Raw genomic sequence first — 18,293 nt, forward strand, 5'->3', positions numbered from 1 at the left:
AAGAGCAAGCAACTGTTTTCGCAACTGTGGATTTTATATATATACAGAAGCAGAGCTGCTTCCCTTTGGGTAGCCGTAACTGCACTGGAACAAAAGCGTTCCTCACATTGTTAGATTACATGCAATTGTAATCACATTTGCTTGGAGTGCAGACACATAACAGGACCTGCAAGTGAAACGAAAGGCATGGCCTGTGCCTGAGATCTGGACATTTTCATTAAGCGCAGTCACAGTAACTCTAAGACAGCGAGTAAAGAACTGAGCGCACCCCTCTGTTTCCATTCCCTGCAGCATCTGCCCGCTCCTTCTCGGGGGACATCAGAGTTCTCCAAGCACAGGGAAGGCGCTCCCGGCTGGCAGACACGCTCTGCTACTTTCTTTGGCTCCTCACGAGCAGCATTTGACCAAGGGGCATACAGCTACCTCGGCTGATAGCCAAAACCACACGCCAAATTCCTCCCACTACCTCCTGCACCTGCCTGGATTTCACAGTACTGTTAGCAAAGTTTGGTGAAGCAACATCCCTTCTTCCCCCAGCTGCTCAGCCACAGAATGAACAGGATCAGAAAACTGATCTGGGTTAAAAATATCCATTTTTTGCTGGTTCCCCGTCTGGCTTCAAAGCAGCTGTACCAGCAGAACCGATGGGGCAGCACAGGGTTTGCATAAGAGATAACTGCTTCCAAAACACCTTGGTATTGTCAGAGGTGTGAACACACTTCGAGGAGATCTTACCAGCTGATCAAGGACATTACAAAGATGAAAGGCAGCCAAAGACACTCGGTCCTAGAGGGAGTGTCCCGTTCACTAGAAGAGGTTCTTGTGTTCTGTAACACAAGAAGTGCAACAGCCTCTATTTCATAATTATTCCACAGAGTACAATGATGAAACTAAAAAACGGATTTGTCTAAAATTATTTAGCGGCTTTCACAGACATTATCACCCAGGAGGAGGGTGATATCAGGAGGGTGATATCAGGAGGAGAGGGATGATGAAGGGTAGTCTGTTTCCGTGACTCCCTGGGAGAGCAAATAAAGACTTGGAAAGAACCAATATTTAATATGTCAATTGCCACTGCTGGCTTGCAAAAGTCTCGGAAGAAAAGGGGGCACCGAGTGTAAGTACGCTTGTTGTGAATACTCGTCAGAAAAATTAAGCATCCTTCACTCTTACATGAACAGAAAAAGCAGAAGCATTCAGTTTCTCTTCCCTATAGACACTCCTAGTTACATTTACAGCTTCAGACTTCAGCTTCCCTTTTTTGCAGCAAGGGGTTTAATCTTTTCTAATCTGACCTAACTGTTAAGCAGAAATTCTCCCACCTGACAATCGCCTGTGGCCATTTTCCAAAGACCCCCTCCTACAGCGCCCGGCCCACGTGCCAGCACAGCTGCTGACGGTTTGCCTTCCTCAGGCAAAGCAGCTGGACATGTCACTGCCGTGAGGGGAACACGCTGACCACCGTCCTTTTGAACGCGTTACTCTTGTCACGGACACAGTTAAGACTGCAAAATTACATTATGTTTTGTTGGAAGAGAAAATAAAAAATGTAAGGCTGTCATAAGAGCCCCAGGGAGTAGCTAATGCTCAGCCAGAAGCGAGACCAACGCGATTCTGAGCTTGTGGGTCAAAGTCCAGAAATGGGTTAGCTCAGACTTGCGCTAAACTGCAAGCAAGCATTTCCCGCTAACTCACGAAACCTCAGCACCCACTGACCCACGTACCATGGTGGGGTCAGACTATTTCTGTCGAGATTGTCTCGTCTGTCCAGCCCCTATCAGCCCCCCACGCCCCGAGGTGCTTTCCGGACTACAATTTCTCTCATCAGAGGCCTTCCAGCAGGACCACAGGCACTTCATCAAGACAGGACGAGCATCGTGCAGTCCTGCTCCCAACCACGGGCTCTCCGAGTCTCTGGGCGAGCCGCCGCACAGCAATCGTTAGGATCCAACCCCGTGCTCAGGTCCGGTCGAGGACAGCACGCAGCGGAGCTGGCGCTGCCCCGCAGCACCCCGTTTCCCTTCGCACCCCTCGAGTTACGGGCTTAAGCGCAGCAGCTTTCACCAAAGAAACCCGAGACGTGAGGAGCTTGGAGGAGCCCCCAGCAGCTCGGCAGCGAAGCGCAGCCCTGGCAGGCAGCGAGGGGTGCCCCGGGAGCGGCGTACCCAGCGGCTGACACCGACGGCTATAATTAGCCGCAGCGCAGCTTGGCGGGGCTTCCCCCGGCCGGCGGGAGCCCCGGACCGACAGCGGCTCCCGACAGGCGCGAAAGCTCCCCGGGACAAAACGCGAGGCCGCCTCCGCCGGCTGTCGGCCGTGCGGGGCGGGGACCGGGAGCCTTACGGGTCGCGGCCGGCGTCGCGCTCCAGGAGGACGATGTGCCGCGGGTAGTGGGCGCAGACCTCGCCGTGCGCGTTGGGGATCACGCTGTAGCGGTAGTCGCGGCCGAAGAGCTCCAGGCACCGCCGCTCGATCCGCTCCACCTGCGTACAGCCACCGGTCAGCGCCCGCCGCACCGCCACCGGCCACCGGCCCCCCCCCAGTCCCGGCCCCCTCACCTTAGCGGCGGCGCCGCCGCCGTCCTTGGCGCGGTACTGTGCCCGGGAGAACTCCAGCAGCAGCTCGGCCAGGGCGCGGTCCCCGGAGCCCGCCGGGGGGCAGCCGCGGGCCGCCGCCATCCCTTCGCCGCTCACCGCCGCCGGCCCATGCCCCCGCCCCGCCCGCCGCTTCCGCCCACCGCCGCCGCTTCCGCCCGCCCGGCCAATCATCGCCGCGCCTGCGCCACGCCCCTTCCGCTCGCCCGCTGGCGTCATCGGGACGCGACGTGTTCCCACTCGCTGCGCCCTGAGGGGCCCGCTCCGCTCCGGGGACCCCTACCCCCGGCCCGGCCCGGCCCGGCCCGGCCCGGCCCTGCCCTGCCGCACCGGGCAGCGAATGGCTCCCGCTGAGCCCCCAGCGCTCTGAGGAACCGCCTGGCTCTCGGTGCGAGCCCGAAGCGGGGCCCGGTGCGGCGGGAGGAGCGGGGCTCGGTGCAAGGGCTGGGCACGGCCAAGGCACCGCAGGCGTGGGGCGGCCCTCGGGGGCGGGCGGTGCTTCCCCAGCAGCGGAGCAGCGAGCTGGGGGACGCCGAGGCTTTGCACAAACCACGTTTAGGCCCGCAGAAAGCCGGGGCAAACGCTGGCAGGCACCGCCGGGCGGGTCTGACCGCGGCGCTGCTCTTCATGAAGAATCCCGAAACGGGTGTTAATTAAAGAAGCCCCTCTCGGGGTGTGACCGCACACACAAAGCCAGTCGCGGTGAGGTGAACGGTAGCCGCGCGGGGTGGGAGCGGGGACGGTGCCAGCACCGCCGCGCAGGCACAGAGCCAGCTCGTACCGGGCTTAACGGACGCCAGCGTTACACCGCCAAGGGCACGGGGCTGGCAGCTCCTTTGCTCTCGCAGGGGAACAGAAAAGTTTGTTTTCATCTGCGTGTGTCCGATTTGCAAAGCAGCTGCGAACCTCGACGAGACCTGGAAGAGAATGAGGCCTCTGGAGCGTTTCACGAAAGCCGAGTTCAGCCACCGCTGCAGCGCACCCGCTGCGCCTTCGCTGCCTTGAGAAGAAAACTGGCCCGAGGCGGGCTGGTCTCCGCTGGGGTTTTGGGGCCAGCGTGAGGCTGCCGGGACGCGGGGGGAGGACTTTGCAGGGCACCTGCCAGCCTACGCGGCCCTCAGGCCGACAGCCCGCGACGCCCGACCCGGCACACCCGCGTACCGCGGCCCTGGGCCGTCAGGGCACTCGAGAGGTGCTGGGTCGGGCCCTGCTGCTCCCAGCGCCCTGCGCAGCCCACGCTGGCGGTGCCTCACTTGCTCCAGCCCCACCAGGCGGGTCGGGAAGGCCTGCTGCCCGCCTGGGGGGCTCCTCCGCCAACCCGCAGGTCTCCGCCGGGGTCGCGGAGGGGCCGGGAGGATGAGCGCCCTCCCCGCGGGCCCGCTTCGGCCAAACACGCCCACGCGTGTCTCTGCTGGCATTAACCGCGGGGGGCCGGGGCCGTGCCCAGGCGCTGCCCCGGGCGGGCCCTGCGCGGCACGGCGGGGCTGAGCAGCCGCCACCGGGCGGGCGCGGGCCGGGGAGCGGCCCCGCTGCGCCGGGTACCGGAGCGGCCCCGCCGCCGCCTCGGCCCCACCTCACCGCCCCGCTGCGAAGCTGGCCGAGCCGGCGCGAGGCGAGCCGAACGCTGCCGAACGCGTTCCGAACCCCGCCGAGCCTCGCTCCGAGCGGCGCCGAGCCCGTCGCGGGGCGAGCCGAGCCCGGCCGAACCCTCGCCGGGCGGAGCCGAAGGCGGCCGAAGCGGCCCGATCCCCGCGGGGCGCGCGCGGCGGGCTCGGCTCGGCTCCGCAGTGGCTGGGGGGGGGGGGGGGGGGGCGGGGGGGGGGTGCGCGCGCGCGCGGCGGGGGCGCGCGCGGGGCGCAGAGGCGGCAGCCAAGATGGCGGCGCGGGTGGCGCAGGGGCCGGCAGCCCGCGGGCGCGCCTAGGCCGCGGCCCCCCCCCCCCCTTCCCCCCCCCCCCCCCCCCACCGCCCCCCAGCCCGGGCGGGCTCCCCGCCGTCGCGGCCGCCCCCCGCCCCCTCCGGCAGCGCGGCGGCCGGCAGGATGCTGCCCTCGCAGGAAGCCTCCAAGCTCTACCATGACAACTACGTGCGGAACTCGCGCGCCATCGGCGTGCTCTGGGCCATCTTCACCATCTGCTTCGCCATCATCAACGTGGTGGTCTTCATCCAGCCCTACTGGGTGGGCGACAGCGTCAACACGCCCAAGCCCGGTTACTTCGGGCTCTTCCACTACTGCGTGGGCAGCGGGCTGGCGGGCCGGGAGCTGTCGTGCCGCGGCTCCTTCACCGACTTCAGCACCATCCCCTCGGGCGCCTTCCAGGCGGCGGCCTTCTTCGTGCTGCTCTCCATGGTGCTGACGCTGGGCTGCATCACCTGCTTCGCCCTCTTCTTCTTCTGCAACACCGCCACCGTCTACAAGATCTGCGCCTGGATGCAGCTGCTGGCAGGTACCCACCGGCACCGGCACCGGCCCCCGACCGGGCACCGGGCCTGGCACCCCGACCGGGCCTTCTCCGGGCGATGGGGCGGGTGGTGGGCGTGGGGGATGCGGGGTTCGCCGGGACGGCGGCGCCAAGCGCGGGCGGCGGGCGCCGGCACCCCGGGGAGCCCCGGGCGCTGGTAGCAGGGCCCCTGGCCGCAGGGAACTCCAAGGCTGCTCAAGGAAGCTGGGCTGGGTCCAAGCACTGCGGGGCCGTGGTTCCAGAAACCAGCCCCAGGGCTTCCTGGGACACCCAGGCCGGGCACTAGCGCTGACAGAGCACCAGGAGTAGGTGCCAGCTCTAGGCACTGGCACCCGGGGCTCTCCAGGCGAGATCTGACCCCAGGGAACCACAGGGACACAGCAGGAAAGCTGGATCAGGAACCCACCTCAGGGGCCCCCGGAACAGGCACCAGCCCTGGGCAGCCTGGAGCACCCCAGGACAGCCGGGCCAGGAGCTGGCCTTGGACACCCTGGGCCACCCTGGGCCAGGGACCAGCCTCAGGGCACCCCAGTACACCCCAGTTAGGGACCAGCTTTGGGACACCCTACAACAAGGACTGTCCCACAGAGTCAAGGACCAGCCGGAAGGATGCCCTAGGACACCCTGGACCTGGGACCAGCCCCCTGGGGACCCAGACCCCCTGGGCACCCCACATCAGGGACTAGTCTCCTTGTCTACCCAGCCTCAAGGGCATCCCTGAGCAAGCCCGCCCCCAGGGAATACCCACTTTAGGGGAACCCCCAGCCCCTGAAGGGACCCCACCACTGGCAGGAGCCCATGCATGGACCCCGCCATCCCTGTAAAAGCACCTGTGCACAGACAGAGCCTCCAGCTCCCCCTTAAAGAGATGTTGTGCCCAGGCCCCCTCCCTCCCTCCGGCATCACGAAAGGGCTGTGAGGACAGATCTTCCCCAGCTCTCTGCATACAGAGACCCCACAGAGGGGGGGGTCGCTCGGCTCGGCAGCGTTCGGCACGCTTCCCACAGAGGGACACCATACATTTACCTTGATGTCTCCTCAGAAGTGACCACAGGCTCAGGCCCAGTCATTCCCCCCAAAAGTGGCCCTGTCTATAGATCCTCCTTAGCTCCCTCCACAAAAGAAACCCCGCCATAGATGTACCCCAACACTCTCATAGACTCACTCCTCAAAGGGACACCATACAATAACCCAAATGTTTCCCCAGGAGGGGGCCTGATGCCTACATTGATAAGGATCCCAAGTATCCCCTTGTGCACAGACCTCCAAGCTGTCCTCACAGAGGGTCTGTCCTTTTGGAAGAGAGAGACCCTGAGAAGAGATGCTGAGCTTCCCTCTGTAGCGGGACCCTTCACTTCCTTCTCTCTCCAGTTTTACCACGTGCAGAAAGACATTGCGTTGCTCCCCTCTGCATACAAAGTGTGAACAGACCCAGAGCTTCCACCAGAAGGACCCAGAGCCCCCCATGTTCCTAATGAAAGGACCCCAGTCTGCCCCCCTGGGAGAAGGGCCCCAGTCCTTGGTGTGGGAGGATATAACCCCCCCATGCTGGGGGGTTCCAGCTAGCCTCGCTCTCTCCCTTGCAGCTGGCTTGGGCTGGAAAGCCTGATCAGGACTCAGATCAGGACCACAGCCAGACCCGGAGCTGCCTTGGCTTATCGGGAAATTCCTTCATCTTTAATTTTCCCTGTCCCAAAGATTTACCGGTTTAAGGCAAGCTCAGAGCTCAAATCCTACCAATTGTCAGCAGCTTAATCAAGTGGCTTGGAGTGCCTGGCCAGCGCTGCTGCTGCACAGGGAGCTGCGTGGCAGAGGGCACTGCACCGAAGGCAGCCCTGGGCTTCCTCCCTGGTGCCTCCTGTCCTGCCCCGGCTCAGGCTTGGGTGGCCACGGCAGCACCCTGCTGCTGTCACCTCTAGGTACCCCTCGCCCTGCCCTGGGGCTTGTCCCTGCTCACACTTTGCACCTTCCGGCTACACTTGTGTTGCTCACAACTGCACTTGTGAGAACCCCAAGCGCACGGCTTGCTGGGGCTATGGGCCAGCTCTCCTGGCCCCAGCTGGCCCAGGCTTGGCTCGGAGCTCTCCCAAAGCAGCGTGGCTATGCGGCCTTTCTGTGTCGGGGAGAGTCCAAGGTGGCATTAACAGAGACTGGCTATCGCCCTGCCCTGAGATGGGGCAGCACGAGGGAGCTTCTGTCCTGCAGGAGAGGCTGGTGTCACCATCAGGGAGGGCCAGGACGCACAGGCGGTGGGGTGGTGCGTCCTGCCAAAAGGGAGCCTCGTTTGGGGGGGCCGGGCAGGGCTGAACTTCCCTGGGCGTGTCAGAGGCAGCCGCAGGTGGAAGTGTTACCTTGCGCATGGAGAAGGAGCTTCCATGACCCATGGAGAGGACACCATGGGCCAAATCCCGTGGGTAGGGCCAGCGATGTGGCCTGACGCAGGCTCCGGCACAGCGTGATGGCCAGCTTTGGAGATTCACCCGCCTGCGAGGTCGGAGGGTCGTGCCAGAGTAGAAGGCTTGGACGGGCAGAGAAGGGAAAGGCATTCCTCCTGCCTCTGTGAGGTTTTAGCTGAAGGACTTGCACCACTACGGCAGAAGCAACAGCGAGGCTCAAAGTTTCATGGTCTTACTGGTGAAAATCAGGTAAACAAGGTGAAAGGCAGAGAGAGATGGGGCAGAGGTGGGTCCACCCCGTCCCTACGGGATGGCCGGTGCAGAATACAGGGTTGCTGAGCGAGGGCATGAACGGGCTCTTCAGAGGAGAAAAATCAAGAGCAGGAAAGTGGGGGAGGAGGAGGATCAGGAATTAAGTATCTCTTTCAGAAAAAAAAGTTTAAATCATCAATGTCTAATTAGTGGATGACAATCAAGGAAGGGTTTAATTAGAGCTTCACAGAAAGCTCCAGCTCAAAAGCCACTGCCCCCCTAGGAGGAAACTGGATCTAATTAAGAGGAAAGACTCTGCTTTATCGCAAATAGAAACGTAGCCATCTGCCCTGTTCAAAATCCCAGTAGCGCAAAACTGGAGATTTTGCTAAATCCTTCTGTTACAAAACCAGAAATGGGCCTTTAACATGAGCATGTCAACAGCTGCATGACTGACAGCACCCTGATGCCACCCCAGACCTCAAAATTAGCAGAGGAGCTCCTTCAGAAAGTCCCACGGGATGATGCTTACTTGAAGAGAAATGGGCTGCGTGGGCGATCCCTCTTGTCCACCCTCCACAGAGGGCAGGTACAGGAGCGAGATGAAGGCAGCTGGGCTGATTTTGTGGATGCCTCCGTTCCAGCGACCACATAGCAGTCATCTGCTGGAGACCAGAGCACAGGAATACACCACCACCACGACGCCCTGAGGAGGCTGCCCAGGAGCCTGAGCATTTCCTCTGATTCCCTAATTCTCTGCTGTAAAGTAAGACACGGTCACCCTGTTAACTCACAGAGTGAGTTAACTCTGAGCTTTGAACAAAGTTGTCCTGGTGTCCAGCACTAATCTGGAGTGAGAGACCCCCAGCCACCTCTGCGTGCTACCACACCCACGTGCCTCCCGTGAGGACGGTCACTCCGAGTGGGTCTGGGGCTCTGTTTTCGGGGGGCTTTGGTTTCGTACTTACAGTCTACTGAGGGTCAAAAGAGGCAGCCAGCTGAGCACGCAGTCCCTCTTGAGTGGAGGAAGTGACTGGCCATGTTTGAAGGTGTTTCCCCACGCTTCAAGTCCAGCAGTCAGTGTGGTGAGACCTTCCAGCTCCCTTAGGCCAGGCACAAGCACGACACATGGAGTGCCTTTCCACCTGGGGCCACGGGGCTGGGGTTTGTCTTTATCAGTGGCACTTTGGAGTTAATTATGCCGTGTCCAGGCACCTTTCCCAATGGAGAATGTGGTAATACATATCCATCTCAGCCCTTTTCTCCTTTGGGAGAACCCCTTTGGAGCTACACTCGCCTCTTGGATGGGCCCTTCCCACCCACCAGCGCATGAACTGGGAGCAGGGGCAGAGCCTTGATCAGCGGCTTCTTCTGTACCTGAGCTGCGTTTGCCACCATCTGAGTTGGGACTCCTCACACGGCGCAGCTGCATGGCATCGTTTCAGCACGTCCGTGGAGAGGAGCGGTTAGGAAGCCCGCTGCCAACTGCCGGGCTGAGCACGGCTGAGCTGCGTGGTGTGCTGGTGCGGCTGCAGCCTTAAGGGAGAGCAGGGTCTGGCCCGAGCAAACGCCGCAGCCCCGAAACACTCCCTGGTGCTGGCGGCGATGCGGTGGCTCTGCTGAGCCGCGTCAGGATGGGCTTGTCTTCCCGACTGGGACTTGCTGGAGAGCCAGCTCCTCTCAGAGAGTTTGAGGTTTCAAAAAGATTGTTTTCATGGATATAAAAGTCATTCACTGAAATTCTTAATGAAAAAAATGAGAGACAGATACCCCTGCTCCAAACCAGCTAGCAGCGTAACTGGGACAGCTGCTGGGAATGAGGATGAAGTAGCCTCAAGCCCTTTCTCTGCCCAAGGGAGAAGTATTGCCAATATATGATCTTCTAGGTGAACCCCTTCCACCTGCTGACCTTGCAGCAAAAAGAAGACATCGCTGCAAAAACACTTTGCATTTGCTGAAGTACCGGCTTCTAGCCCCAAAAAAAGCTTTCCTGAAGATTCCCCCTCTCCTTCCCCTGCCACTCCTGTTGTGCGGCGGGGACGGGAGCAGCAACGCGGCGCAGACCCTGCATCCGTCCAGCGCCTTGTGCTCCGCAGCAGCCAGCCCCGGGCTTTGGAAGGCGGCATAACCCTCCCGTAGTAGCTGTTAATGTGCCTGGGGACCTGCAGGGAGGGGCCGAGCCGGGCGTTTCGAAGCCGCTCGTGTCCTGGAGCTTACATCCCTTAACTGTTGTTCCAGATAAAGTAACTGTCAGTTCTGATTCATACAAACTCATAACTCTATTCTGAATCCCGCTGATTTTTTGGCTCAGAAACAGCCTGTGGAGCAACATGCCGTAAGGGAGCTCCTGTCTGTGTAAATGGCCGGTGCTTGCTGTCCCGAGCATGCTGCCTTTAATTTTCATTTATTTTTGAGGGATTTCTATTTTTAGGAGGAGGGGAGACTGTGTTTGTTCCCTTTTCTTTCGACACTCAGCTCTCAGGAGGTTTCCTGGTCAGAAGCAGCCACTGCAGACCCCAAAGGCACCGCACAGCCCCTGTTCCCCCAGGGGTTCGGGGCTGGTGTGCAGTCCCCGGGGGCACCGTGTCGGGGATCCCCAGTGGGGATCTCCGATGCGCCCTCAGCATTGCGGCAAGCAGCTGTGGGCACAGGGGAGGGTCTGGCACCTAGAGCGTTCTCCCCTTTGGCACAAGGTAGATATGAGGGGCTGGGGGGGGGTCACTGAAATACCCCCGGCAGAGAGTGTCTGCAGTGAAGGTGGGAGTGATGTGCGTGAAGGCAGGGAACAGCCAGCTCGCTGAACCCGAGCGGGGGCGAGCCGCTGCCCACGGGGCCAAACGCCTCGCTGTCCCCAAGCCAGGTTTAACAAGCCCCTTTGGGACCCAGCGGTTGCTGGTTTTCCCCCATTTACCCTCATATTTTCCAGTTTTCGGTCCCTCGCGTCCTGTGGCAGCACGGTACTCTGTGCCCGTGCTGGGGGGGAGGCCGCGTCTCTCAGCTGCAGGGCACCTCCTTAACCCCTTCCACCCGTGGCAGGCGAGAGCAGTAAAAGCCAGTCTTCACCCAAACCTGCAGACTAAATTAGGCAGCAAAAGGGATTAAAAAATCAGATTTGAATCCTGCAGGCACAACTGCACGGGTCTGGGGCGGCACTGGGATAACCCTAGTACTCAAAAAACACATGGGTTACTCAGACGGTCCAAATTAGCTAAATGCACCTTCTACTGGGGGATGTTATCCTGCCAGGAGGAGCCTCCTCATCTCTCTCTGCTAAAATCTCGCTCCAGTGTTGCAGCCTGAGTCATAACATTGAATTGCCTTCAATTAATTTCTTTTGCGAGGATATCAAAAGCCCTTGAGATGCCCATTTCGTTTCTAAGGGACCCTGACAAGGGAACATTGAGGAGTGGGAAGCCGTGAATCAGCTGCAAAACCAAGCCGAGAAATGCTGGTTTCCCTGGGGCCAGAGCCCCGGCCCCAGCAGGATCCTGCGGGCAGTCCTGCAGACTGCAGCCGGTTTCATCCTCCTTCCGCATACACCCTGCCCCGGTGATCACCGAAATGCCCAGTCTCAAATCCATCTGTCCAACTGGGAAAACTCTGGAAGAGGGAGCTGGAGCCCAGAGCCTGGGGAAGGATGGCAGCTGTGGGGTGTGACGAAGCAGCCGGCTGTCCTTGGGGCCACTGGCAGTGGGGACTGGCACCACACCCTCAGAAGAACGGGAATTAATACCAAAATGGATGGGAGTTGGGTTATTTTTTTCCTTTTTAATAGCGGCTCTTGTAGGAGTCATCACTTCGTGTTTTTCATGTGGTTGCAAGGCGTAGAAATAGGCTGTTTTAAACAAAACCCAACGTTTTTCTGCAGGTCTGCGAGGGACCTCGGGGCCTTTGCAGGCAGGTGCTGGCAGAACGGTGCTGCGGGCAGAGGGACGGGCAGGCAGACCCCCGTCCTCGCACCCCTCAGACCTGCTGCGAGGGGCTTGTTGAAAAGGGCAGCGCTGAGGCCTGTTGACCATGTGGGGATCTCCCCTCCTTGTTCTTGCTCGGCACTTCAATGTCGCTCCTTGCTGCAGGCACGGGAAGGTGTTTCCAGGACATCGGGTGGCCTGGGGACACACGGAAAAGGGAATTGCTTGTGACAGAGCAGAGGACTCGGCTTGCTTCTGGGAACACGCAGGACAGACGGGAAGAGGAGAGCGCTGCACTGCTCTCGTGTGGGAGAGGACCTGCCTTCGGTGGCACGGCCCTGCCACGGCCACGTCCCGGGGAGCTGCGCAGCAGCGAGGGGCTCGTGGGAAGACACCGGTCACCCTCGGGCAGAGGCGTTTGGGTACACACGGTGGCTCAGGAGCGCTCCTTTGCTCTGGTAGTAAATTTGTAGTTTAATTCTCTCTGGCAAACAGGGGCTGTGAGATCTCAGGCAGAGCTCCCCTTGCCCTGGTGCCAGTGCAGAGCGGGCACACGGGGAGAGGAGGAACCAGGGCAGGCAGATGCAGGCTAGGGCCAGCCCTGCTGGTCCTGGCAGTGGCCATCGCTGCCTGTCCCCCGTGGCTGTGTTGTGACAACCCGCTGCACCGGTGGCTCATGCTCTGTGTGTTTTTCCCGTACGTTTTTGAGCTGTTTTCTGATTTCACCTTAAACCCCATCTCTCATGTCCTCCGCGAGTGCCGTAGCCCTCCAGCACGTTAATCCACTGCCTCCTGCGTCACTGCCCCGTCCTGCCATGTTTGGGACCTGCTGATGGCCTGGGGGACCCTCACCCGTGCAGCTGTGGTGTTTGCAGAGCGGTGGGCTCTCGGCAAGCTCCTGCTTTACCCGGGCAGCCGGATCCACCCGGAGCCCAAATAAATGCTCAAAAATGCAGAGGAAATACTGATGCTTGTGGAAAGACCCAGGGGCTGCTGTTCTGCTTCTGCAAAGGACTGACTGAGGGCTGGGCACAAAAGCCGGGAGCCCGCCCGAGCCCCTGCTGGTGCAGGTAAAATTGGCACCTCTTTTTTTTTTTTTTTCTTAATTTGAATTTGTCTTCTTCTACAGCCCCGTTCTCTTTCTGGGCGGAGAGGGGCTGTCGCTGAGGGCTGCTGCCCACCCAGGCAGCTGGAGCACTTGCCTTGCTGCTCGCCGTGCTTTCCTCCGGCCTCACCGCGCTCTTTCCTCCTCCTCACCGATTTCAGCAGAGCCGTTACAGCCGTGCCTGTTCCAGGCTGGGTCGTGTCAGCCTGACCAGCGCTGCACTGCACCGGGAACTCAGTGGGGTCTTAAAATCCTCTCGGCATCTCTGCTTTCCCGAGGAGAGTCCCCAGCACAGGCTGCCGCTCCTCCTCACCTTTAATTCAGGCACTCGGCTGAATTAAAAGGCGTCTAGCTTGAAGGTGCCCCGGTTAGCAGGCAGGCCGGGTTGCTGCTCACCATTTACCATGCAGCGCACGGCATCAGTGCCGATTATGTTTCCTTCCAGAGGGGATGGTTTTGGGTTGGTCCGGTCCCAGCAGACAGGGAGTTCCCCCGGACGCGGCCGTGCTTGGCTGGGAGTCCCTGGTGACGACGTGCTGGAGATGCCAGCTTGCCGGCTCCTCGCGCCTGCACCGTGCTCTGCAGCCGTGCGGTGCCGGGGCGCGTACGGTGGTAAATCAGCTTGCGGAGCTTGTCTCTGTCTGCAAAGACACTTTTACCAAGCAGGTTTATAACGTGGACGGAGGAGGCAGAGACCAGGCGGCGGCTGGCGGGTGGTATTAGGTGCCGGCGTGCAGGCTGCCGAGGGCGACTCGCCTCGGCGTCCCTGCCCTTTCCTGGGGAGAGAGGTCGGCGCAGCTCATCGGGATGCAAGGGCCGTGCAGAGTCCCGGTGCGATGCCCTGTGCCAGCCCTGCGCTCGCTTCCCCTCTCTCCTGGGACTTCCCTTCCCTACCGAGAGCAGTTAAAAGCGCAGGTCAGCACCCCGAGAGCTCCTCAGGGGCTGCCGCCGCAGCAGCAGGGTGTTTGCTGTCCCTCCGGCAATAAGGGACGGGAGGCACTTTGTCACTCGTGTGGGCACAAGCCTCTCACTGTTCTCTAACCCAGGACATCACAAATACTCACAGCACACCCCAGCTTCTCTACAACATCGTTATTACTTTTAGGCTTCCCAGCTGATACGGGGTGAGGAGCTTTTGTACTGACTGTAGTTAGAAAAAGCGTCGCCTCCTTACCTTGACAGTCACAGGCTTTGTCTCGGCATTTCCCTTCCCGTTCGTCCTGGTGCTCCCTGATGTCTCCCTGCTCGGCGTGGAGCGTGCGGGACAGAGGCACGCTGAGTAAGCGAGCCCCCTGGAGCGATGCTTGCAGGGCTGCGAGGTGGTTGGATGTGGGTGCTCCCGGGCACGACGACCCTCTTGGCAGGCAGCATCCCTGCCCGCAGCGCACCGGTAGCTCCTGCCCACACGCCGGGAGCCTGCGGTGATGAGGAAAGCCCGTGGGGAAGCACTGATCTTGTGGTTGATGCTCAAAGAAACCAAGCCCCTCATATCCCCATTTTTGCATGGGCCAGGTCTGGGGCAACCATGTGCAAACGCAGTCCCCGGGGCAGCGGTGGCTGTCACCCGCCGTGCTGCCTGGCTGTTGTGGGGCCAAGGTGGGCTCCCTGCCTGGCACGGGCCGCACTCATGCACTGACCGGGGGCTCAGCACCCGCCCTGCCACCCCTGTGTCCCCTCTGACGCTTCCCCCTGCTCCCCCCCGCAGCGCTCTGCCTGGTGCTGGGCTGCATGATCTTTCCCGACGGCTGGGATGCAGAGACCATACGGGACATGTGCGGGGAGAAGACGGGGAAGTACTCCCTGGGCGACTGCTCCGTGCGCTGGGCTTACATCCTGGCCATCATCGGCATCCTCAACGCCCTCATCCTTTCCTTCCTGGCCTTCGTCCTCGGCAACCGGCAGAACGACCTGCTGCACGAGGAGCTCAAGACAGAGAGCAAAGGTGGGTGCTGCGCTGCCGGGGGTCCCGGGGCTCCGTGCCACAGCCCAGCGGGGGATCCGGGGGGAATAGCCCGGGGGGCTCGGCCCCTCCGGCAGCCTGCAGCCAGGCGAGGGTCCCTCGGGCTTAACTGCCACTTGCAAAGCGAGACAAGCCGGGCAGGGCGGGAGCGGGCTGCCGAGCCCCCGCCCTGCCTGATGCCCTCTCTTCTGTTTCCACAGATTTTGTCGGCACTGCGGTAAGTCCTGAGTGTCGCCGTCCCGTCCCCTAGCCCTGACTGTGCGGCGTGCCTGGGTGTGACCGTGCTGGGTGGCCCCGTGTGGGATGAGGGGGACCCTCGCTGTGCGGGGCAGTGGGGCTGGGGGCAGTGGGGACAAAGGGATAATAGGGAAGGGAAGCAGCAGGGACAGGGGGGCAGCAGGGATGGGGACAGGCACGTTCATGGCACACGCTGGTGGCACAATGGTGCAGCCAGGCCTGCCCGACACTGGCCCCGACCCGCTGTGCTCTCCCCGCAGAGGATATAAGGCCGAGCGCCCGCAGCAGGACCCTCTTCCCGTGGCCGGCAGCCTGGGCGCTCCCTCCCTGTCCTGCCCTTCGTCTGCTGCCAGCGGCCACGCAGCGTCCCGTGCCGCGCCCTGGGCCCCGCTGCCCGCACCGGGGATGTGCTGGCCACCCGCCACGTCCACAGCCACCTCCATGTCCACGCCGGCACTGCCATCCCACGCACCCTGCCAGCTCCGCACCCCCCACCGCCCGTGGGCCGCCGCCGGGGGAGGATGCCCCAAACCCGCTTCGTTTGAGAACAGCGTCCAACTGCGGTTTTGTTTCAAGGAAAAAACAGTCTCAGAGTTTTTAACAGATTTCTACATCCCCAGGACTCCTGACCCACCACCTCCCACCCGAACGCGCGCCCAGTGAAGCCCCGCGCCGGCTGCTCTGGGCCCCGGCCCCCTCCCCGCTCCCATTTTGTACAGCTCCGAGATCCTGTCTCCACAGCTGGGGGACCCGGTGGCCAGGATGGGGCCCAACCCCTACTTTTACGTGTAAATTCATATTCTCTAAACAGGGTAAAGTGACTCAAGCCCCCTCGCCCCCCACCCTGGGAGCCCGGCCCCTGGACGTGGTGTTTCCCGGCGCGTGGCTGGGGCCGCAGGCTGCCGCTTGCTCCCCCCCAAGTGCAGGGACCGCAGGGGCATCGCTGCTGCCGGCTGCTGGGACACCCGACTCGCGCCATCGCTGAATGTAAGCCCTGGTAAGTGGGAGCAGCTGAACATGCAAAACCCCCTGGGCGGGCGCAGGAGGACCCCCCCCGCCAGCCCCCTCCCCAAGCCGGCCGCAGGCTGTTGCCAAACGCCTTCCCTCCCCATCCCCATACGGTGCTTTATCTCCACTGGTGACGGCAAGGCTCTCCCTGCCACACGGCGTGGCGGGGGGACCCAGGCACTCCTGTGCCCACCCTGGCATCCCGGCCGTGCTCCCTGGCTGCACCTCGCTGGCACGTGGCGATGGCCCGCGGGGAGATGGCGGCGGCTGCCCGGGGCAGCGCTGAGCCCGGCAGCCTCCGAGCACAACCCAGCCTCGATCGCACACGCACGGCACCCAAGAGCCGGCACCGACATCCCCAGCACCCTCCCCGGCACAGGCGGCCGCGGTCTGGCTGCGGCTCTGCTGGCCAGACTGGCGTGTGTGGGCTTCCCCGGGTCCCGGCCGCGGGGGGCTCGGGTCGCCACAGCCCTTGCAATGCAATAAAGTCCTCAGCACTGGCTGCGTCTCAGTGCGAGTAGCCGGGGGCTGTTTGCAGGGCCCCGGGCAGGGCAGGGCCCCCAGCTCCCCGGGGAGCGACAGGCCAGGGGCTCGCGGGGGCCCTGGCAGGGCTGGACCCAGGCGCTGGGCAAGGCCTGGGAGCGGGGCTGAGCCGGGCGCAGGGAGCGGAGCAGGACCCAGGGCCCCAGGACGGGCAGCCCAGGGCAGGGGAGCCGCTGCCCATCCGCAGGCAACAGGGCAGGCCCACGGCGCGTGGAGGCTGCTGGGAGACGGCAATGAAGGGCTCTGCAGGAACCGCCACCCAGCCCGGCGAGCCGGGGTGCCCGGGGCTGGCGGGAGCCGGTAAGTCGTGCCCTGAAGCCCCGCGGGGCAGCGGTGAGGGACGGAGCTGTGCCGAAACACCGGCTGGGAGCCAAAGCCACCCGGGATGGTGTGGGTGCTGGCGCTCCTTCTGCCAACGTCCTCCGCCAGCCACAAGCCCGACAGCGCCTGCGTCCCTCCGGCAGCCGCTTCCCTGGAGCGGGGCGGCAGGAGCCCCCCCGGCCCCGGCCCCGGCAGCGCCCGGGTCTTGCCAGCTTGAGAGTGCTGTTGCCGGCTGAATTGGAAAAACAAAGGAAGAAAAATCAGTGGAGAAAGGAATACAGTAGCTGTAATATATCTGTATTTTAGTACAAAGTTTGATACAGTGTTTCACAAAACCTTATTGAAAAATATAATTCAAACCAGACGAGCTCGGAGCCCTGTGGTGTGGGGGGGGACTGGGATGGGCTCCTCCGGGCACTGCTGATAAAGGCGAGATGGTCTGCACGGAGGTCGTCGAAGCACCTGGCGTGGGCACCGGCCAGGGCACGGCTACACGGGGTGGGGAGAGCGGCTGGGCGGGCGTCAGAGCCGTGGCAGGGAAGGGAGGGTGGGGAGCCCACTCCGCACCCCGTGGGGCTGAGCCTCGGTCCACGCCGGCTGGCACACGAGGGGGAATGCCAGAGCGTTCCAGAGCGAGTCCCCAGGGAAAGGGTCTGCCCACCCCGCGGCGGGGCAGGAGGTGGGGGGGTCCCATCCGTCGCTAGTGGCCTTTCAGCCCTCCCCTTCTGCCCGACCACAACAGGTCCCCCCGGGGCTGTGGAGCCACGGTGCACCACGGGCGGTTTGTTGGCTCGTGGGCTGACATGGGCCAGCAGGAACCCCCCAAAATTCAGCAATTTCCTGCACCTCAATGGAAAAAAAAAAAAAAGCCCAAAACTCACACGGCCCGTCAGTCCAACGGCGTGCTCTGGTAGAGGAGCGGGGACAGTGCCTTCTGGGCTGTGCGAGCGCGAGAGCAGCCTGGGGACCTCTTGGACACCTGGAGAGCGCTGGCCAGCTCCGGCCTCCCCGGTACGGGACACGCTCACAGCCCGAGCGAGCCCCGTGCAGGCACACGGCACGGAGGAGAGGCCGAGGGATGGGCTTTCCCCTCCGATCCTGGGGGCTGAGCGAGTTTGCCGCTGCCCACAGCTGCCTCGGGGGAAGGCGTAGAGGAGAAGGAGCCAGACTCTTCTCGTGGACGCACAGGGACGGGACAAGCCACAACAGACACAGTCCCACGAGGTGGGGGGAACGTTTTCACGGTGAGGGTGGTCAAACACCGGAGGCCTCGGGCACCTCGGATGTGCCAGCGTTGAGGATCAGCACTTGGAGGCACGCCTGGCTGGCCCCGCTCCAGGCTCGGCCCATCTCGGGCTTCCTAAGGAAAAGGCAAGCAGTGTCAAAACTAAAAGTCCCAGGCGTCAGCGCACCAGAAAACAGGTTTTGAAGCAGGTGTAGCAGTGCAGGGGACGTCCTCCACCCCATCTCCTCCTCAGATGAGCTTGAGCGAGAAGAGCAGCAGCG

At 62.2% G+C, this 18,293-nt stretch overlaps 2 protein-coding genes across 9 annotated transcripts in view; one reads left to right on the top strand and one right to left on the bottom strand.

Annotated features, from left to right (window-relative positions):
- MTMR14 (myotubularin related protein 14) overlaps positions 1 to 2,732 on the bottom strand; it is a 33,614-nt gene extending 30,882 nt beyond the window's left edge. The window contains exons 1-2 of one of the 4 annotated variants that reach the window (XM_075514007.1): positions 2,559 to 2,732; positions 2,344 to 2,483 (exon numbers count right to left, since the gene is read on the bottom strand). In XM_075514007.1, coding sequence (XP_075370122.1) covers positions 2,344 to 2,483; positions 2,559 to 2,678 — 260 coding nt within the window. In that variant the 5' untranslated portion in view covers positions 2,679 to 2,732. Of the gene's footprint in view, positions 1 to 735; positions 848 to 2,343; positions 2,484 to 2,558 lie in introns of those variants that run through there. The other 3 variants (XM_075514008.1, XM_075514010.1, XM_075514009.1) reach the window with 3 other exon arrangements.
- A 1,824-nt stretch (positions 2,733 to 4,556) lies between these two features.
- On the top strand, positions 4,557 to 17,427 carry LHFPL4 (LHFPL tetraspan subfamily member 4). Of its 5 annotated transcripts, none has more exons than XR_012777505.1 (5): positions 4,557 to 5,039; positions 14,424 to 14,660; positions 14,879 to 14,895; positions 15,176 to 15,912; positions 16,613 to 17,427. XR_012777505.1 is itself a non-coding variant. In XM_075514302.1 (4 exons), exons 1-4 carry the CDS (start codon positions 4,634 to 4,636, stop codon positions 15,182 to 15,184), a joined length of 669 nt encoding a protein of 222 aa, XP_075370417.1. In that variant the 5' UTR covers positions 4,557 to 4,633; the 3' UTR covers positions 15,185 to 17,423. The 5 variants fall into 5 exon arrangements, 2 of the variants coding, with proteins under 2 accessions (XP_075370417.1, XP_075370419.1); XR_012777504.1 differs by having other exon boundaries at positions 15,176 to 16,766; positions 16,896 to 17,425; XR_012777503.1 differs by having other exon boundaries at positions 16,065 to 17,425.
- Positions 17,428 to 18,293: the final 866 nt, after the last annotated feature.

This window comes from Mycteria americana, chromosome 11, assembly GCF_035582795.1.
Source record: "Mycteria americana isolate JAX WOST 10 ecotype Jacksonville Zoo and Gardens chromosome 11, USCA_MyAme_1.0, whole genome shotgun sequence".
Classification (NCBI taxonomy): Eukaryota; Metazoa; Chordata; class Aves; order Ciconiiformes; family Ciconiidae; genus Mycteria; species Mycteria americana.

Coding starts and splice junctions, on each gene's coding strand:
- LHFPL4 (XM_075514302.1), top strand. CDS start 4,634: ATGCTGCCCTCGCAGGAAGCCTCCAAGCTCTACCATGACAACTACGTG. Junction 5,040..14,423: donor CTGGATGCAGCTGCTGGCAG/GTACCCACCGGC, acceptor TCCCCCCCGCAG/CGCTCTGCCTGGTGCTGGGC.